Genomic DNA, 21,442 nt, shown 5'->3' on the forward strand with positions numbered 1-21,442 from the left:
GGCAACTATAGGCCCATTAGTCTTACCTCTATCCTTGGGAAACTCTTTGAGAAGATCCTCAAGGAGCACATCTGTGATGGGCCGGCTTCAGGGATGATGCTCCAGGGCAACCACTGCATCCATTGCCTTTGTGACCTGATCATAAAAGGCAATCAGGTTGGTCTGACAAGACCTGCCCCTAATGCAGGTGTTGCCGTGGATGTAGTCTTTCTGGACTTCAGCAAGGCCTTTGACACCATCTCCCACCCCATCCTCATTAAAAAACTAGGCGACTGTGGCATTGATGCTTACACAGTCAGATGGATTGCAGATTGGCTCAAGGGTCATACTCGGGTGGTGGTGGACGGGTCATATTCGACCTGGGGGGAAGAAGGCAGTGGAGTTCCCCAGGGCTCTGGTCCTGGGGCCTGCGCTGTTCAATTTCTTCATCAGCGATTTGGACGATAGGGTGAAATGCAACCTGTTTAAATTCGCTGATGATACCAAAATTTGGGGTGAGGTAAGCACGCTAGTAGGGAGGGAAAGACTGTAACAGGATCTGGATAGGTTGCAGGAGTGGGCTGACATAAACAGGATGCATTTCAGTACTGACAAATGCAGGGTGCTGCACTTAGGCAGTAGAAACCAGCAGCACACTTACAGAATGGGAAACTCCCTTCTTGAGAGCATGGAGGCAGAAAGGGATCTCGGAGTCATTATTGACTCCAAGATGAACATGGGCTGACAATGCGAGGTCACGGTTGGCAGGGCTAACCGGACCTTGTCATGCATCCACAGGCGCATCTCAAGTAGAGCCAGGGAGGTGATCCTCCCCCTCTATGCGACACTGGTCAGGCCACAGCTGGAGTACTGCGTCCAGTTCTGTGCGCCCCATTTCAGGAGGGATGTAGACAACATTAAAAGGGTCCAGAGGAGGGCCACCTGCATGATCTGGGGACTACAGGGCAGACCCTACATTGAAAGACTGCGGGACCTAAACCTGTTCAGCCTTCACAAGAGAAGGCTGAGGGGGGACCTGGTGACTGTAAACTCACTAGGGGGGACCAAAAGGGTTTGGGGGAGACACTGTTTCCCCTAGCACTCCCTGGCATGACAAGGAACAATGGACACAAATTATTAGAGAGTAGATTTAGATTAGACATCTGCAAGAACTACTTCACAGTTAGGGCGGCTAGGAGCTGGAACCAACTTCCTAGGGAAATGGTGCTGGCTCCTACCCTGGGGATCTTTAAGAAGAGGCTTGATAACTACCTGGCTGGACTCATTTGAGTCCAGTCTTTTCTCCCGCCCAGGTGAGGTGTCAGACTTGAAGATCTACAAGGTCCCTTCCGACCCTACTTCTATGATTCTATTATATATGTGTGTGTGTGTATAAGTGTGTGTGTGTGTATGTGTGTGTGTATGTATGTATATGTATATATGTGTTTATATGTGTGTGTATATATATGTATATTCACATGGCACCCTTTGCCTGACTACCCTCCTCCCGCTCCCTCCCAGCCCCACGTAGGCTGGAAGTCTGCCAGCCTGCAGTGAGCTCTTTGCAAAAGTGAAAAATCAACAGGTTCTCTGCTAAAATGAAAAATCTGGCAAAAGGAGAAATTGATGTTTTTCTCTGTTTTCCAGGGGAAATGGAAAACCCAGATCCCTGGTGATGAAGTTTAGTGTGTCGTTCAGCCTTGCTCTACTGCGGGCTACTTTTGATTGCGACTGGGCAAGCCACTGAAAATATCAGGACAGAACCACACCTGAACCTCTGAGGTTTTGAAAATGTCAAGCTAATTTTAGATATATTTTCTTAATGTAACTTTTGCCTTCCTACTTTTGTCTGGAATCATAAACAGAATATTAAAATGTCATCCTAGAATATACTTTGGCATTTCCAACTGCTGAAATGGGGAAGTACTAAAAATCTCATGAGAGGCCTGCTCTTGGCAGATTTGCAGACCAGAAGGGTTTGGATAGGATTCAGAACATTTGGATACTTTAACAAATGTTAAGTGGATTTTCTTAGATTCTACCAATCCCTTGAATAATTTCAGTCTGCAGGATTTATACACAAAATCATGCCTAGCTTTGTTTATGGGCATGTGCAGTATCAGACTTGGAAAAAGCAAATATATGGATTGTGTATATAATATACATCTTTATTACTTCCAAGTTTTCTTAATTTGTTATTCCTGTTTTTAAAATTGACCTGTAACTCTCTCTTAATACAAATGTTTCCGCTGCACATGTTAATGAGAGAGTGCTTCCTTTTAGAAGTTTTTCCTTCATGTCCTTAGTGCATCTGATGAGTAAAGCTAGATGATTGTGGTTTCATACACATGTTCAAATCTGCTTGGAAAATTCTCCCAGATCATATTTTTCTGGAAAAATTTACCTGAACAGATGTTCAAATGCTGGGCTGCTGCCCCTGTGCATGCTTTGCAGGCTCCCCAGTCTGCTTGGTGATAGATGGCAATAGCCCTGATGTGCTGACCTAGACTACCTTCCAGGCTGTGTTTTCCTGCATCACAGTGTGAAGGTGCTTCCTTCTCAGTTGGAGCACAAAAATCCAGCTAGAGTGACATGCCATCTCTTTTGAACAGGGGTTGGGGAGAGAGGAGAGCAAAACACACTGGGATGCTGCTGCTTTCCTCAGAAAGCACATGTACAAGTTTCCTTTCCCAGGAGAATTTCTTCTTGGGACCCATTTAACTCAGGATGTTCCCAGGTGTGTTTTTTCTCGGAGTGGCCATTTTTGCTCTGTGAGAATTGCTGACTGTCTTTATACTTATGGCATCTACTGGGAGGGCAGCAATTCTCCCAGTAGAAACTGAAAGTCTGTATGTAGCCTGTGTAAAGATGTTATCTGCCTACAAAGCATAACAAGGAAGGAATGCAGGATCATTACTTGTGAATGAAATCCTACCCATCATTTAAAGTCTAACTGAATCCCATCTCCTTATTTCATGTCCTGGTTTGCAAGTGTGCTTCACCTTAAACTGCCCAGCATTTATTAAATTATGTTTATTTTCTCTTCACAGGCTGAAGCAAGGCTTGCAGCAAAACGAGCAGCACGTGCTGAAGCGCGGGAAATTCGGATGAAGGAACTTGAGAGGCAGCAAAAAGAGGTATTTACCAAGTTTTCAGTGGGTGACCTTCTCTGCCATCCTGAATAGGATCTAAATTCCTTAGATCACTGGTTAATTTTCTACTATGCTGAAATGTCAGCTGTCTTCACTGGCAACACTTTTGACCAACTGGTAGCAGTCATTAAACTGTGGTTAAAAATGAGTCTGAAAATGCAAAAAATGTGATGGGAATGCTTTTTGCTAGAAAACCCAATATAGTTGCTTACAGTTGGAGTGTGTGTGCCTGGTTTATACTTGATGACAAATATTTCTGAGTTTGTATCAACTTTTAGGGAGCTTTTGGGTTTTTTTCCCCCCTTATCAGACTTTTACAAATCTGATAACTGTGGAAGACATTGAGTCTTCATCTTTATAGTAAATTAAAGCAAGCTACATAATGGCAGTGTTGACTCTCTCTGGATCTCATCCATTTAATGAATCAGTGTTCTTAGAGTAAAAATACCATTTGCACAAAAGGTTGTAGCAAACTGAACTCATGATAATATCACCTTCTTTTTGAAAATATTTGTTTTTTCTCTGATATGGAAGCTAACACTTTACAAGACTGGTCTTTCCTGTGCTGCCAGACAGAGTTGTGCCTTCATGTGTTAGGTCAATGTGGATTGCAGATCTGAATGATTTTATGGATCTGGAAAAGACTTCTTGTGTTGTATCTGGCAGGTTAAGAGCTGTACTACAGAATATCAGACTTATCCTGTATTGAGTAACTGAGTTCAATATTTGTGTGCTTGGTGAACAAGAAGTGGTAGAATAATATTAGAGCATTACTTCTAGGATAAGGCTGATAGAAGAAAATGGATCAATTTTGTATAATGAAGAAGATCGTGGTGTTCGAAACAGCTGAAACTTCACATTTATTGAGATGCATCTAATGAACTGGGTTGCTGCTGTTATTGTAGATGCTGTTAAAATAATTGAGTTTTCTCAAAAACAAGAGGAAATTGGGGCATGTTCAGGATAAAATGGGAGAAAGGAACGTATGGCTGTGCGGCTGTGATTCAGTTTAGTCTGGAAATAGCTAAACTGGTGTTCAGTTAAGTGCCATGGGACCTGGCATTAGTTTAGCCATTGCAGTACAGTGCCTTGTGCAGCTGCAAAACCTGCCTGTAAGGCAGGATACTTATACTGAGCAGTTAACCCACACTACGTTCTGTGCCATGGTGGCTGGATTGTTGCTGAGGCATGAGCTAGCTAGTTTAAAGCTAGCTGAGGTATGTCTGCACTGCGGCTGAGAAACAGCTGCTGAAGAAACGTTACTAGAGAAGCATGATGTTGATTGCAGGAAGAGGCCTTTTGCTACTCCAGTTGCTTCTCATGTTTTGCATGGAAAGTTCCTTTGTCACTTCTGCCAGCCATGCAAACCTTTTGGCTGTGACTGTAGATTTATATTATAGAACCTCCTGCTGTGCCTAAGTCCTGAGTAATAGGATTTCCGAAACAGCCTGGGACAAATCCGTAGTAAACAAATATTTTCGCTGTGGCAGCTCATAATGATGATAGTCTCTAATTTCACGGTAATTCCAAAGCAATTGATGACATCTTCCCTTCTCTGGGAGATTGAAAATTAATGCTACAAGCAGCTAACTGGTAAATTGTAACTTAATTGTCTAGTTCAGACTATAACAAAGCGGATGCTGTCTCTTGAGACTGTACTACTTAATTGTAGATAATAACCACAAAACCCCCCAATTCTATGAAAACTTTTTTTGGCTAACTATTCAGTTTTAAAGATGCCATAAAGGTATTTTAAGTAACATTTGGTGTGAACTAAATCAGACTTGTCAAACATACAGCCTGTGGGTCAGATCTGGCCCATGGAGCCACTGTTTCTGGCTCTCTGGGCTACTGGCAGGTCACTGGAAGTACGGGGTTATGGCTAGGAGATGTGGCCTACCTCAGAATCTGGGGTCCATGGACTACAGTAGTCAAGGCAGTCAGGACAGAAGGATGAGTAAGAGCTAACAGCTCCAATTGCCTTTCAGCCACCTTGCCCAATGCCACACTGGCCACCTCGGCTCCTTGGGCACCAGCCCTGCTGATACATGCCCTGTGCTGGACCTGGAGCTATCTCTGCTGTGTGCTCTGTGCCAGAGCCATCGCCCCAGCTTGAAATGGGCTGATGGCAGCAGCTCTGGCTCAGGCATGGGGCATGCATTATTACATGGTGGGAGCTGGAGCCATCACTGCCAGAGCCACCCGTTCCCTGCTCTAGATCCAGCCCCCAAGGAGCCCTGTGGTCTGGTTCTGGTCTGGGGTAGGAGATGAACTTGACACCCCTGACTAAATCAAATGTATACTACCTAAGAATCTTATAATTCAGTCAAATAAAATGCATAGCGTAGGCTCTACGTGTTCATTTTATTTTTTTTGTTCAGTGTTCACAAAAACTTTTTCAAATCATTCCCACTTTCAGGGAGGGATAGAGCTGAAGTGGATGGCTGCAGATGCATTTTTGTTGTTGTTGTTGCCAAGAGTACCTTTAAGTTGTCAGATGCATTTAAAAGATGATGGTGGGACATATTAAGCTAGCCAGCAGCTTCAGTGGCTTCTTGGCATCTAAAATTGCCTTAGATGAATAGACATTGTAATATCAGTAGGCACACAGGCCCTTGACCTCTTTAAGAAAAGTGGTGGGAAAAAAATCTGTTGCTTCTTGAGAACACAAAAAAATGGTACTGTCCATGCAGTTGTCGTCTTGAATATCTAAGATTCAAAATGCTTGTTATATCAGGAAGTTGGTTTTTTAGATGTATTTACTACAGTTATAAATGCAACACACATTTCGAGTATGTGTGCACTTATCTCGTGTTTAAAGCAGAGTACATATGCTCTGACAGATCTGCTTATGAGCAGGGATCACGTGAAAACATACTTTGTTAAAGTCCTTAAGAATTTTAAATTTTTTAGATAATGTCATTCCAAGCTAATTTATTTAGCCTTACATACATGGTGGCAGTGGAGTAGCAGTGTTACATCTGAGATGGTCGAAGGAATGTGCAAAAAAGCAGTGTTTCTTTGGTAATATTTCTTACTGGTCCAACTGCATAGCTGAGAGAGATGTTAGATAAGCTTTTAGGCATGAAGAGCCCTTCTTCAGGCCTGGGAGAGAAGCAGATAAAGCAATGGCTTGTGTTTAAGACCATGTGTAAAGGAAGTCATGTAAAGAGGCTTTAAACTGTGGAGCAAAGAGACATTATCAGACGTAGCTTTAGAAAAAGAGAAATGCAGTTGAATAGCATCACTTTAACTGGCTGAGAGATGGTATGCTTTTAGTAGTTTGGAGAAAGGTTGGGGAGAAAGGTAGACAAAAATTGGGCACTACAATTTCTATTCCAAGCACAGTTATTTGCTATGTAACATCAGTTCACCTCTGCTTTATTTTTTCCTTTTGTAAAATAAGAGTGCTTGCCTCGTGGGAATAAAGTTGAGGTGTTTAACTCTTATTTGGTAAAATACCAGGTGACTGTGTAGGACCTATTTTGGACACTGTGGGAATTATGCAGTAGTACACTGATTCAGTTTGTCTGCCGAGTAAAATTACTATTAAAGACTTAAGTAAATTGTCTCTCCAAAAGTGAAGGGAATCTGCTCTGGCACCTCCACTAATGCATGACCAGGGACAAATGGTAGAAAGGGTTTGAATGAGTTGGGGAGGTAGTCAGTGAACGTGGTGGAGGGATATTTTGTGGGTTAGAAGCAAGGAGTGTGGTTGGTATGCTATTAAGCCAGGGACTTAATCTGTATTTGCTCAAATAGAAGAGGAACCTGAATATAAGATGACCCTCCAATAATTTGATTCTGTATATGGAAAATGTATAAATGTTTTTATAATCCCCCCCAACTTTTTCCCCTGGCAGGCCCTCCCCCCTCTCCTTACTGTAAGACCCTGCTTTCCCTAACCACATGCAAGTGAAGAGTAAATTTTATATAACCTTGAAATTAAACATGGCTGTATCTATTTGCATATAGTACTCATAGACTTAGTTCATCTAGAATTGATGAATGTTATCTCTTTTGAAACTGCTGCAAGTTTTACCACAAGTACTCTATAAACACTTGTTTGAGCAGCATTTTGGCAGCTACTTGTACACAGTACAAACTTTTCATGATATTTAGTCCAAAGCCAACAGGCTCATGATTTACCATAGAGTTCACTAGGTTGGGCCCCAGCAAAGTCAGCATGGTAACCACAGCCTAGCACTGCTCAGTATATGCATATACTTCAGATACCCCCACAAAGGAGCCATGTGCTAATTATCCCCATACTCATGACTGGAATTGGATGCTCTTGTCACAGATCCTAGGATCTTCCAAAAATGTATATGCAGATGAGGCGCAGGGCAACCTGGTCTGCCTTCACTTCATTCACTAATCATATGTGCCAGGCTGAGAAAGGAGGGGTGACAAAGGGATTCTGGGTGAACTGTTTGGGGCCCATTTGGTGATTTTTGCCAGACATTTAAGGCTGGCAAAGAAGTGTCAATGGGAAATGTGCAGCTTAGCAGTGGGGGTGAAGAGGAAGTCGAAATGTATGCAATGTAATGTCTCACCATGACTTGAAAAACAGATGGTGCTTAAGAGGACTGTGCTTAATGGGTACTACTGCATGTCTTATTCAGATGGGCTGCACTAACCTATTCTTGTGGTAGGTTCCTATCTAAAGGCTGTGCTAACCTGTTCTTCTGATACTTACCTGGCAGGGGAGACACCATGATCAATCAGGTGGTTTTCCCAGGGTAATTGTCTCTGATATGTCCTCCATAGGAGGTCTATATTGAGCAGATTCTTTTTGGTATTGGTTGGTGGAACCGGAGCGTGCTCCATCCACTCCATGCATTGACCTGGTATTGCAGTACTTCCAGGACCGGTGCAAAAAAAAACAGGAAAAAAAAAAAAAAAAAAGGTAGGTTCCTATCAGCATCTTGGCCTTTTGGCTATCATCAAATATAGCATTTGTGCCACCAAGAGGAAGGTGTCAGGGCTGGCCCTCCTGATGCTGGCCTGGTATTGCTGTACCTCCAGGCCCCGTGCCAGTTCCCTGAGGAGGGAACACCTGCCTGCTTTTTTTTAAGGCAAGGTGCTATGTATGGATGAAGAAGAGGAGGGAGACATAGGATGAGCTGGACCACTAACATCAAAGACTAGACTGTAAAAGACCAGGAAAAATGGGGGAAAGTTATGCTACATCAAAGGTGCCCCAATAGTCAGAGCAGCCTCGGGACAGACAGACGGATGGACAAACTGACGCACGCACACACGCACGCACACACGCACGCACACAAAGTTCTCCTAATAACGTTTGCCTAATGTGGTCCATATGGCAAACATTGTTGTATAGTTTTGTTCAGTATTGGCTGCACTTAATCAGCTTCATATTTGGTTTCTATTGTTGAGCATGTGCTGCTTTTGGCAGCAGTTTAATGATAGACAGTGTATTTAGTGAAGCTTCCTTATATGTGATTATTAGACAAGAGGCTGTTTTCCCAATGCCAGATTGGGGACAGGTGGCCACCTAGTCTTGTATTTGAGTAAATAAGGTGTGTAACTGATTCAAGTTCAAGGCAGGGTAGAGATAAGGACCATGGTCCATGAGATTTACTGATCTGTTAAGATGCGAGACCAAACAAATTATGATGAACACTAAGTAGCAGGAATATATGGAATCCCACAATGTATTAAAAGGGAAGAAAGGATTTCTTTGGGTGATACCAACTGAACCATTAGGATAAGGTTAGATAAGCTTTTGAATACAAGACATTTTGAAAGCTCTATCCCGACTATGCAGTTGGTCCAATAAAAGGTATTGCCCTAAAGAGTCCTTGCCTCTTGCATAATTCCTGAACCATCATGGCTACAACGTCAATCTAACAGTACTGAAAAGGGAAATAAGAAAACTCGTTCATTTTATCCAAATGGAGTGTTTAATGAGGAAGAATACATACTGGCAGGATGCTTTAAGAAACCTTTAAAGAAGTAACTTGTAATCAGGGAGATCCCTTAGCAATGAGCAGTAGAGTAAAGTGCAGTGTCAAATGGCCAGAAGTACCTGCGTAAATTTTTTTGCAGCAACAGAGAGTGGAGATGTCACTAAAAGCATATGTCAAATATATCTGGTGCCCCTAACTAGATCCATGCCTGAGGATTGATTAGAGGAATAGAGAAGGAAAATAATTTGTAGAATGTGCCGAAATAAATTTACAAAGAGTTGAGAGGCCAGAACGTGTTGACTGGAAGAAACATGTTGACTGGAACCATGACTAAAAGAGATGCTAGCATAACACAGACCAATCTGAACTAAAAGCTGACAGATTGCACAACTAGTCTAGTTAGTATCTGAACAGTTGGATATACCACTCATCCAGTGTGCCTTCCAGAACATAATTTATGAATTGTTCCTTAAATATAGGGCCAAGAGCAGTTTAGATATGTTTTAGATGTCCTTTTGGAAAACACACTTAGATGAAAGTGTGTCCTATGTGAGTTAAAAAAAAATATATATATATATATATATGGACAGTACCCTTCTGAATTGAGAGCACTGTCTGGCTATAATCAACCCAAAGTACTAAGCTAGAAAACCTAGCTAGCTGACTACCATGTAAGCAACTACCCAAAATTACCCATATCAAAATTACCTGATGCGTTAAATATATCATTTTTAACTTCAAAAGGTTAGGATTAAACCAAATTTGATGTAGCCTGTTTCTGTGAAATATATTATAGGTCTACACATTTCTGGAGAGGAATTCAGATCCTATTATACCCTATCACTGAACCTGTACATAGGATTGAATGTTTCTGCTAAGAAATTTCCTACTGAAAACAATTTGAGATGGGTCTTGTGTGTACCTTCATGAATGCTTCTACATCCTAACATAAAGGGATGCAGATCATTGAGAATTATTGGGGGGATGATATAAATTGGAAATTGTTTGAACTTCGGCAAGTGGCAAACCTATGGGTGACTTTTTAAGCAGATGCAAAGAAGGCAAATGCTTATGACTGAAGGATCCTCATGCTACAGGGAAAATGGCACCCTGGGCAGACTTGTATTTTGGCGCCTTTTCTTTAAGTATGTAGTAGTATTAGTAAAAGTTTCAGAAATAAAGCCTTGGGGGTAGCTGCTGGGCTGGATCATGAGACTTGCTTCCCTATGGGAAAGCACCACTGCTGCTGTGCAGGGGAGCAAGGCAAGCAAGTGGACTGAAGCAAGTGCTTCCCGCCCCTATCTTCATGGGCCTGGCCTGCCTCCTCTTCAGCAGTGGCCGGAGGCAGTGGTGGGCTGGGCTGGGGACTGCTAGTCTTGCCTGGGATAGGGATTGATGGGGGTGGGGCAAGGGGAGAACGCTGCTGTGGGTGTGGGCTGCTTGCAAGTGCGTGTGTGTGTGTGTGTGTGGTGGGGGCACCTTATCATGGTGCCCTGGGCAGTCGCCCACACTGCCCACTCATAAGGGTGGCCCTAAACAATGTACTTCATGGATTAATGTTGATGAAAGTAATATTTACTTTAGGGTGGTTGATTGAAGCATCCCATTTGCTAGCTGTGGTAAGGATACATTGCCAGTTCATGAACCGTGATAAGAGGCAAAAACCGATATGGTTCTAACAGTTATATTTGCAAGTCTGCCAAATCCTATTTAACATGAGAAGAAATGCATTGCTGTTGGGATTCTTCCAGATCCAAAGTGCAGGGTGAAACCAGTAAGTCCCAAGCTAGCAGAAGTTTTATGGTTTATAACTATATATAACTACCCAGTAAAATCTTTTGGTTTGGTTTGGTTTTTTGGCACTTTATTTCTCTGCAGTAGGGTTTATATTTCAAAGGAGTCATTTGGAGAGGGTTAAATTGTAAAGCTGGATTTATAAGAGAAATCACTGAAGCTAGACTCAGTTGCATCAGTTTTCATATCTTCAGTTTTGATGCCTGGTTCACAATAAGTAATTTTAAATGTTAAGTACTGAGTTTGTTTCTGAAAGACTTTTTAGCTGCTGGAAAATCATTGCACCACAGATAGAGAAAGTTGTTTCTGGCTTTTAACAGCCTGGGGTACATGGAGCTCTTACAGCAAGAATGATTAGTGAGTGGAAATAATGATTCTTAAGCGAGAATTATATTTAATCTTTTTTTTCTTTCTGTGATTTTATTTCCCCCCCTCCCCTTTCATATCTGTTTGACTGAAGGCTAGTCCAGAGGGGAGATAAACAATCATCACTTAGTCTGCGGACTTAAGTTTAGTTCTTCTGTTATCTTTAGCCATATGGCAGATGGATAAAGGAATGATGTCATTTAAGGCAGATTCCAGTGTGATTTGTTGTATTAGCTTATAAGGGCAATCATAGCAGGCAGTACTTTTTTTCTCCTCTTTCTACTGCCTAACTAAACTGTGCTTTTATCCAGCTAGTGAGAGTTGAAGTGGTGGCAGGACTTGTCTGCTTTGCATTATTAGGTACAGTTCACACAAACGGTGCTCTCCATTGTAGTGCTAATTTTCAGTCCATTTCCCAGGCACTGTGTGTTCTTGTGTTTCTTTCCGGGGAAAGTGGCTGCAAAAGTTCAGTCCCTTTTTTTGGTCAATTGGACTCTTATCCGTAAAGTGGACTTTCCAAACATATAGTTAATTTTCATTGTGCAGTGAATTACCTGAGTAACTGGGATTGTCAGGGTTATAGGCAAGATCGGAGTTGGGTTTTTTTATTTGTGAAGATTGGAATTTTTTATAGAAGATTTAGTAGAAGTTGAATTCTTAAGGCTTTTAAAAAAAATTCTGTTTTAGAGCAAAGATGAAAACTAATTTGTAAATTTTGTAAGTTGCAATATTATTGGTACTTGATGTAGAAAGCTGAAGTTTACCCCTTAAAAAGGGGTACATTCTTTTTTTTTTTTCATTGAGACCTTTCTTAAGTTTTCCTTCCTAGGACATAAAGCTTAGACCTTTTGTTTAAATTGATACTGTTAACTGAAGGGTAAATAAAGAATAATTTTGTTCCAATCTTTAATCCACGGAAGAAAATCCCTACACTTCAACTAACACAACTGAGAGCTTGCAGAAATCCTTGCTTTCTTTTGTCTAAATGTTATGAGATTGAGGGTGTAATAGCACAGTGGAAACACAAATTGCTATCTTTCTAAACACTTGCATAGGCAAATCAAGAAGAAGAAAATATTTGTTAACTGAAGCAAAACAGTGATTCAGATATTTTCTAGTGTCCCTTTGTAATTGTTTCCTCAAGATGCTTGTGGAAATGTAGTTACATTTTAAGTTAATGACTGCAGAAGATCTTAAAACGAATCATTTACTTACTGTCAGTTACCCAGGGATTGAAAGGGCACTTCCTTCTGGATTTAGTCTCTAGAGATCACATGATCTGCTGACCCAGATCTGACACACTGAGTATACAGGACAGTCACCTAAGTCTGGTTAGACAACAGGCATAGAGACCTACAAAATTACTGATGGCTTGGACAGAAGTGAAGAGCATTGTTGGTTAGAGCTTGTTTTTCCACTTATTTATGGGAGAAAATGTAGGACTGTTCCTTTATGAAGGTCAGCCTATATCCTTTTTAAAGAGATTACATAGCAGCTAAAAACAGGTACTGTACTTTGTGGCAGGATTGACGGGGAAAAATGAAAAGGGTATAGGGATGTTAATGTTATATTATCAATAGATCTGTCCTCTTTGCAATATATTTCATAATAAAAGTGTGCCAGAAAAATTTGCAACTCTTGTTCATGGGATAGATGGTACACAACTTACTCAACAGAAGCAAACAAATTAAGTGGTAAATGTTGGGTGTTGTAGGAATCAAGGAAGTCCTGTATTCTTTTAGCACTTGAAGCAATAAAATGGTACTGAGAAGTATGATCTAGAAGAATTGTGAGTACTTATAAATCTATTGACTAAAGAAAGAAAAAGCTTTGTAGAAGGACATACCTACAATAAGACATCTGAATTTGTTTAGAAGTAATTGGTATTTACTGCTTATGCTACTTTTCATCTATGTATATATAATTCTTTAAAACCTTTTTCTTCTTATCATTTTCCTATTTGACACTTAAAACATTATTGTAATGTATTGGTTGACTGTAAACCACCCCTTAAGGCAAGAGATAGCTCTAATTGTCACTGTAAAGCATGAAAGAGCATGGTTGTAATGGAAATGTCTTGGAGAATGGGAAAGAAGCCTTTTGAAGGAGTTATTGATTAAAATATGGTGTATAGAAGGATGGCTTTCAAAGCCAGCTTTGCCAGCTTTTTTAATTCCACATATTAGACTTCATGAAGCACTGTTGTGAGAACAGTATTGACTAGACTTGCCACTTAGCTCAGATGTTATAACTTCAGAAATGGGATTCCCAAAATAGAGATTGTATTAATGTTCTCTATAAATATCTGGACTTTCTAGACAATACTGAGATCCAGTGTTTAAGTTTTTGTCTATTCCTATCAGAACAGTAACTAGGAGTTACCTGTACTGTGCATTGCACATGTATATTTAGAAGGGAATCGATTAGGATTTCATGTTGGGAACTATTGAAATAGAAGCTAATTAGGTTTCTGGTGTTTTCAGTTGTGCTAATTACTAACTTATTATTTCAGCTTTTTTCCAACTTGTAGCTTCCCTTCTCATCTTACTTGATTCTGAAATTATAATGCTGAAACAATGGTGCCATTTTGCTCTAAAGCAAGAGGTTGATAGCAGTTCAGAAAGATAGCATCTTGAGACGATAGACAAGTTGACTAATTGGGTGCGGAAACAATTTTAGATCTTTTGGTTCCAATCTGTTGACATTTGAGGAGTTGATACGTTGGGGGCATTAAATTAAACTTTTCAAATGTAATTTATAATTGCCAAAGTATATTTACACCAGCATAAATGGAATGGCTGGCCTGGGAAACGTATCTTTTGCAACATGTTGGTTTGTGTAGGAGGAGATGCCTAGGGAAATGCTGTAAAGGCACTGCGTCACAGAGTATCTCAAGATCTTTATTTAGGAGACTGAGGAATCCAAAAGTGGACTAAACTTGTTTCTCTTTCCTTCCAGCTGAATAAAAGGAAATTCAGAATTGAAACCAGTTTCTTTTACCCTACTAGACTTTTCCTGTATATGAACACCCTAGTGTAGAAGTGATAAGCTTTTATTCAGGTTCTGTGCACCTCAAAATAGACAGTAAATTAATGATGTTTCAGTTCTGGTAAACTAGAAAATTGGCCTTGATTGAACACATTTGGCATGTACAGCAGATGGCTGACTATTCTGTCATTAATTAGTGTTCCTCTGAACTGGCTGTTGCACAAAAGTTGCTTGTTGCTTAGGACTATCTAATTAATTGTACCAATTCAAAAGAAAACGTTCTATTCTCTAAAAATTTTTTTCCATGTATACACAGACTTGGATAATGTAAAAATGAAAGTCAATTCTAGTATCTGTCAGAAAGTAATTAAAAGGGTTTAATTTTTTTCAGTGCACTATTCAAACTGGTACAAGAAATTAGGCAGTAGCTTTGTTTGTAGTAGCGGCAGTACAGTCATTAATTACATACATTGATCTTTGCAAATCTGTTAAACTATTCCCTCCAGCGTGAAACTGTTGTGTATGTGTGAGAGAGATGAACAGACTTCTTAAACAGTATTCTCAGTTTGCACCAACACCTGAGAGTTAATTTTACTCGATAATTTTACTAGCTATTGAATGGTTGTTATTTCTCCTTAATTTATCAGAAAACAACAGCGTGGAGGAAGATTCTGTACCAAATGTTATTAAACGAGTTTGATTTTACTGCTATAACGGATGCATGTCTCTCTCCTTGGATGAATGTTTAGGTATTCATTGTTTTTGAGGGGAACGTTGCCATAGGCAAGAGTGCTGCAAATACAATTACCAGATCTTGGAATGCGTAATTTTACCACATGCTCAATGTAAAGTTTAAAAAAAAGATTTACACAGCATGTAACTACATCTCTGTTTGTGTAATATGCTGTCAAATGGGTCTGAATATTACAAGACAGTTGCAATGAATTGGGTAATGCGGGGGGGAGTTCTCTTTTTACAAAAGGTGAATAAATATCAAGTACACCTTATTTCTCTATTCACATTTTCCTGGGCATACTGCAGAAAAAAACCCACTTTTTTCCTTTTCAGTAGATGTTTAAAATTAGTGCTATTCATTAACATACTCATGCTAGCTTTGTTTCTTTCCTTCTTTTCCTTCCCGTTCCCCTTTTTCCTGTAGATCTATCAGGTTCAAAAGGTATGGTTTGGCTTCTTGCATTATGGCTTGCATGCATTTCTCTCATAGGTCTCTCAGCATTTCAGAAATAAACCCCTCAAAAATGTAAGGCATGCAGCAGGTTTTATTTTCTCCATGTGACTTACTTACACTCTGTTTCTTTCCTTCCCACAATCTTCAAGGTTAGCTAGAAGTGAAGGGGAGAAAAAATTTGTATAACTTTTCCTAGTCAGACATTTAAACAGCCCCTTTCCCATGTCATACATCTCAAACTAGCTCAATTCCCATTCTTTACACTTAATCCCTACTTTTAACTCTCTATTGTAGTCGATAATAATTTGATGAACTTTCCCTAATAAGAGACGTTATGCAGACTCTTTGTATCAAACTCTGCATGGAGTAATGTGTGGAATGAATAGCAAAGGCACAAATTTTGAATGTACAAATAATAGTATTTACTATGAAGCTACAGTAACATTCTGAAAGTGACAGCAGATGCATTTAGATTATCTCAAGTCAAAAAATCATATTGGTATATTAATGATTTATAATACCTTTTGGGCAGTGGATCCAGGATTTTGAAAAGGAGGGGGTTTGGGACCAGCAACTGGTACTGCAGGAGTGGCTGATACCTTTCTCTTCCCCTCCTCCCCCCATTTGTTGTCAGCCACCCCCTCCTGTCCACCATACTGGGGCAGGCAGACAAACTTCCCAAAGTAGGTAAGAATTTCTCCCTCCCCTCTTTTTCCACTCCCAGCTCAGAGGCCTCCCCTACTCTCCACCTGCTGCTGCCATTTTCCCTGCTGTCCTGGGGGTGAGGGGAACTCCAGTGGGGCTGCATGGGGGCCTGGGCTCAGCTCAGGACAGTGGTGGAGGGTGAGCAGGATCTGCTGCCCCACGCCTGTTCCCAGGCTGATGGAACACCAGTTGAAGAGGGGGAACTCGTCTGCCACCTCTGCTGCTTTCCCAAACTGAGCCCAGCCCCTATGCAGCCCAGCTGGAGTAGGACAGGAGCTTCCCTCACTCCTGGGACAGTAGCAGTGTCAGGCAAGGGAGGGGACAGAGGGGATTCTTAACTTCTTTGGGTGCTGCTCCTACAGCGTGGTCAGAAAAGGTGTGTGACCATGCCACCTGTACGTGCTCTGGATTCATCCCTGCTTTTGGGTAAATTAGAAAGGTACGTGAAATAACTATATGTCTTTTATATACAAATTATCCATCTGTCTGAGTTGATTTAAAGATGGTCATCCCAAAATGAACCTCACAATTCATTATTTTTGTAATTTAGGAATAAACTTCTACTATTCAGTATGAACATTTTCAGGTCACATTGTACTTATGGTGCATGGACTGTAGAGTACCCGAAGGGAAGAAGTACAATTTAAAAAAAATCATAGGCATCATACTATCTTGGGTAAGAAAAATAGAAACCCAAGACACTATAAACCTGCTGCTGGCCATCTTATTCAGTAAATGCTGTTGCTGTGTTTATTATTTCTTGCTGAATTACTAGTCTGTTTTGAAAAATAGAGCTCTGTTTTGCCACTCCTGTATCCTTTGTTGCATGTTTCACTAATTGACCACAGTAGTGAGTACACTTTCTGAAAGTGCCATTATACTCTGCAAAGTAACTAGATTAAGAGATACTTGTTGAAAAGACATGCTCTATATTCAGAGTTCTAGCCTGATGACTTGAGCAACAAATTTGCATTTTACTTCTGTTCATCTCTACAGAGTAAATTCTGTTTTTTGGAGTATCAACTAAATTCAGTACATTTCTGCATGTCACCAGAAGATTCATTATTAAAAGTTAAAAGGTTCAATTTTATGGTCAAATTTTAACCCTCAGCTAAAATGGACATCTGCTGTTCAGGTGGAGGCATTCAGATCACAAAGGTACAATAAAGCAACATTTGGCCTTAAGAATCTTTACTACTGAATTTGGCGTGCAAGCAAGAAAACCCCTAGCTAAACTTTCTGAACCCACAGGTTGCAAGATTGGCATTTATTAGCTTATAAACTAAGATAATTTAACCCAGAATTAGTGCCAGGTTTAAACACAGAACCTCTTAATGTCATAGTTTTTCAGAGTGGAATAGCACTTTAAGCTGGCTATGGCGTGCTAACTGCATAGTTTAGTTGAATGGGTGAACATTTTACTTCCTAAAATAAATGGAGTATTGACTCATAGAAGTCAAAAGAAAGATTATCCAGCTTTGAATATATTAAATGTGAGAGGCAGTGGTTGATTTGGCAGGTATCAGTAACACTTTAAAAGGCTGCCAACCATATGCAGTTCAATAGGAGGTGATCCTGTTTATTACAGCATTTTATAAATTGAATAAAGCCTTGTTCCTGTCCTCTTTTCACTTGGCTGAATTAAAAAACCCATGTTATAAATGATGGGCAGGTTTGTATAAAGCATGATTTTTAACATTTTCAGCGTATCTTTGTATGGAAACTGTGTAAACAAAGACCTACTTTCTTATTCTTATGGAGTTTTGTCCTTAAGTTTATATTTTAAATCCATCTGGCTATTGGGGAATTCCAAATACATTTTTTTGGAGGGGGCGGGATGTCTTTTTTCAGGATTTTAACTGGTCAACATGCCCTGCTTCATCAAGACTATGTAGGTAGGCATGAGATCTAAAACCAGTGGCATATGGTTAAGGATAGAACCATACATATTTAATTTTTGCAAACTTTCACAGTTTATTACATTTCTGCCTGTTTTAATACTGGCCTCAGCTGCTTTGATGAAAGTGTTAGAGCTTGTAACTATTGTCAGTTGTTGAAGAAAGAACAGAAATGTATTGATCTCTATTTTCAAGTACCTTTTAAGTTATCTGAACACTTAAAGCTGAAGGAGGACGTTATACTACACTTGCACTAGGCCTAGCCAAGTCAAAAAGATGTGTTTACACCCATGCTTAAAGGTTTTGGAAAAGGTTAGGATTTGCGTATTTGAAGAGGGGTAGTTAGCCACGTAAGTCTGCAGTCAGGCAGAGGACAGGGCAGGGTGGCACCTTAGATGTACGCATTTCTGAATTATTTGGTCTCTAAGGTACCACCCTGACCTGCCTTTAGCCTGTTTAAAGGTAAGTACATGGTTAAGTACTTCGCTGAATCGTGGTCTTTTTCTTTGTGATCTAGAAACATGATTGATGTTCCATTGACGCTCTATATAGTTACTCGAATCCAAGATGAAGGCTGTTTTACACGTTCCACCCGCCCTACCCCCGCCTTCCCCCATTCAGTGGTCCAAAAAGCCTTGTCTTGGATTTCAGTACTGGCCCAAGACAGGAGTCACAGCTGACACCTGCCCTTGGCCAGCCTTTATGTGGCTCATGAGGTAGAGGAGAGAGTAGGAGGCCTGTGCAGCGTGTAGCCTGGGAGGAGCTCAGGGGAGATGGTGCAGCAGCTCTAGCTCTTGTCCAGAGCTTGGGCTGAAGCTGCCGCTACTTCCTGGCTGAAACTAGAGCTGCCCAATAGGGTGAGTGGTGGCGGGGGCAGGGGAGTGTCAGGATGGTAGCAGGCTACACAGGCACTGGGCGGCAGGTAGGGAAGCGGCTTAAGAGGGGGGAAGGGTTAGACCACTGCTTTCCCTGCCACAGCAGTACAGGCTATGCAATTAAGATGACCCTCTAATAATTAGATTCAGTAATCGTGAAATTAAGATGGTCCTGCACTACATTATAATTGATTTATAATTTTTCATGTATGAGATCTAAAGATCGTATGTATTCAAATCGAACACGATTTTCCCCCTCAGTTAACATGGGGGGGAGCAGGGAGAAAGGGAAGCCCCTTATCTGGGACTCGTGTACAAGTGTGTGTGTTGGCGGTAAGGGCAGGCAGCTGCTGTTGCAGCTCTGACCCCAACTCTGACCCTGGTGCTTCTGCTAGACAGAAGTCTATTCACTTCTGTAAAGGACCATTTAAGAGCTGTTCACTACTTCCATAAAAATAGATGGAGATCATCGATTGGTCCATTTAAATGAGCTTCTCTTCCTCCCAAGTAGGCAAAACTATACAGTACAACATGATTTGACAGCATGTTTCATCTTGAAAGTGTGCTTTTAAAATCCTTTACTGAAATGGGTCAGGAACCGCGGCTTATTACTCTCCCTTCTTTGTGCCTTTCTCCATGGCTCTGACCTGTGATTATACATAGAAAACAGCTTCTTGTGCGCAAGGAACATTGTTTGGGCATGCGTTGCTCTAAACAATGCTTTCAGAAGAGATTCCAGCGCTACAGTTTGCAGCTTTTCCCTGGCATGTTTATCTAGTCTGTGTGTGCGTGCGTGCGAGACTACAGCTCAGCTAAGCCCTGGCAACTGCATGTATAAAAGTTCACTGCTTATCTTTCTCATCTAAATTCTGTTTTTCCCTTTTCTGTCTGTAGAAATATTATGGTCTGGATACTAAGTGGGGTGACATCGAGCAATGGATGGTAGGCTTGACCAACAGAATTAAACAATTTTAAACATTGAAGAACACTTTACAGTTTAAGAGTTTATAGAGTAGGTATATTGCTGTATTTGAAGAATTGATGCCTAGCCCTTGTAATAAGGCTCTTGCATTCTGAACTCACATAGCCACACATTAAAACCATCTTTAACATTAGCAACATATATAACTTTATTGTGCATTCATGATTTTTTTTTTTTGGTGACAGTGGAAGCTCTCTCAGTAGCTCTTCCTTAGCTTGAGCAAAAGCACAAATCTTAGTAAGTTGTAATCATAGATCCACAGTTATTTTTAAAATTGAACCTGCAGTTTTCAACTGTACCTTAAATCTTGTGGTTTTAAGGACAAACAGTGTGGTGAACCCCCTTCACATTGCAAAAGTAATGCATTGCTTCGAGAGAGCCTGAAATCCAAATGTTTAGGTTTTATTAATCCATAAACCATTAAGTGAGACAGCATACATGGACTAAATTATTAAGAATATCTGTCTAATAGATGTCACAAGTCTGAAAGAGTTCCTTAGAAGGCCAGATTTGGTTTGTTTATTTTATTATTATTATTTTTAAATTTTCATAGAAATTATTCCTTGACACTCAATTTAAAGAGTCAGCCGCTAGCTGGAAACTAGAGAAGGCTGTAGCTTCCAGGCTTCGTGGTTTTACCATGGAAGCTATAGTGTTGCTCTTCAGATATTATGTTGAAGGGACACCTCCCTCCCCATCTTAGCTTTTTGGTACACCTGACAATCACAATATGGAAGTTAATTTTTAGAAGTTTAGTGGTTTGCCCCACGCGTAGACATTTTCTTAGTTAATTCCTAATTAAGAACCATCCTCCTGATGACTTACCATCCTGAACAAAGTAAAGTGTCTGGTGTGCCCTGAGGAACTCAAATCATTCGTTATGTCACTTTGGCTCTTGTGCTTTCTTCAGGCATAGAGCTCACCTTCTGTAGTACTTCCTAGATCAGAATTTTAGCCCTTTTGTGGAGTTGTGCTGTTTAACTACAGAACACTTATTTAAGTTGGCTTGAAAAATGAGCATGTTTTAAACAACTTGAATACGACAAATGTAGATATGCAATATTTACCAATTTTTATTTTTTACTTTTATATTTTTTTTTTTACTAAATATCATTTTAAACTGTTTTATTAAAGTTTAATGCATCCTGCAACACTGATGTTGTTAATGGAATCTTTAAGTCCCCCATAAGGCAAGACGTAGTGCATTCTAGTGATTGTAAATGGAACGTACATTATTTTAGCATGTTATAAGTCTTACATTCATATTTCATATTAATTGTCTTCTCATCTTTCCTGGGTAGAATTTTCTACAGTTAATATGAAATAGACTTTTTCTGAAGCTCCTTTAGACTGGAAATCTTAGCTATGAAAAAGAACTGTTGTTACTTGGGCTCCTAGACATACTAAGATAATAAATTTGACTGTCTTGATCAGTGTTTGTCCTATTATCTGCAAGGTACAAATGAAGTAACCAAAGTATATAGTTTGCCGTTGATATTGTAGAAACATATAGTAAAGTGGAGGGGATAAGGAAGAAATAATGAAAGACAGTTAAAGGAAATGGGTATATCATTTTTTCCC

At 40.3% G+C, this 21,442-nt stretch overlaps 1 protein-coding gene across 10 annotated transcripts in view; it reads left to right on the forward strand.

Moving 5' to 3' along the window:
* LRRFIP1 (LRR binding FLII interacting protein 1) overlaps window positions 1-21,442 on the forward strand; it is a 189,001-nt gene that overhangs the window by 96,206 nt on the left and 71,353 nt on the right. For 6 of the 10 annotated variants that reach the window (XM_019553797.1, XM_019553788.1, XM_019553792.1 and 3 more), the window contains exons 2-4: window positions 3,030-3,116; window positions 15,372-15,389; window positions 19,774-19,821. In XM_019553797.1, the coding sequence (XP_019409342.1) occupies window positions 3,030-3,116; window positions 15,372-15,389; window positions 19,774-19,821 (153 nt within the window). The remainder of the gene's footprint in view (window positions 1-3,029; window positions 3,117-15,371; window positions 15,390-19,773; window positions 19,822-21,442) is intronic. The other 4 variants (XM_019553798.1, XM_019553791.1, XM_019553793.1 and 1 more) reach the window with 1 other exon arrangement.

This window comes from Crocodylus porosus, unplaced genomic scaffold, assembly GCF_001723895.1.
Source record: "Crocodylus porosus isolate Cpor-Errol unplaced genomic scaffold, CroPor_comp1, whole genome shotgun sequence".
Lineage (NCBI taxonomy): Eukaryota > Metazoa > Chordata > Crocodylia > Crocodylidae > Crocodylus > Crocodylus porosus.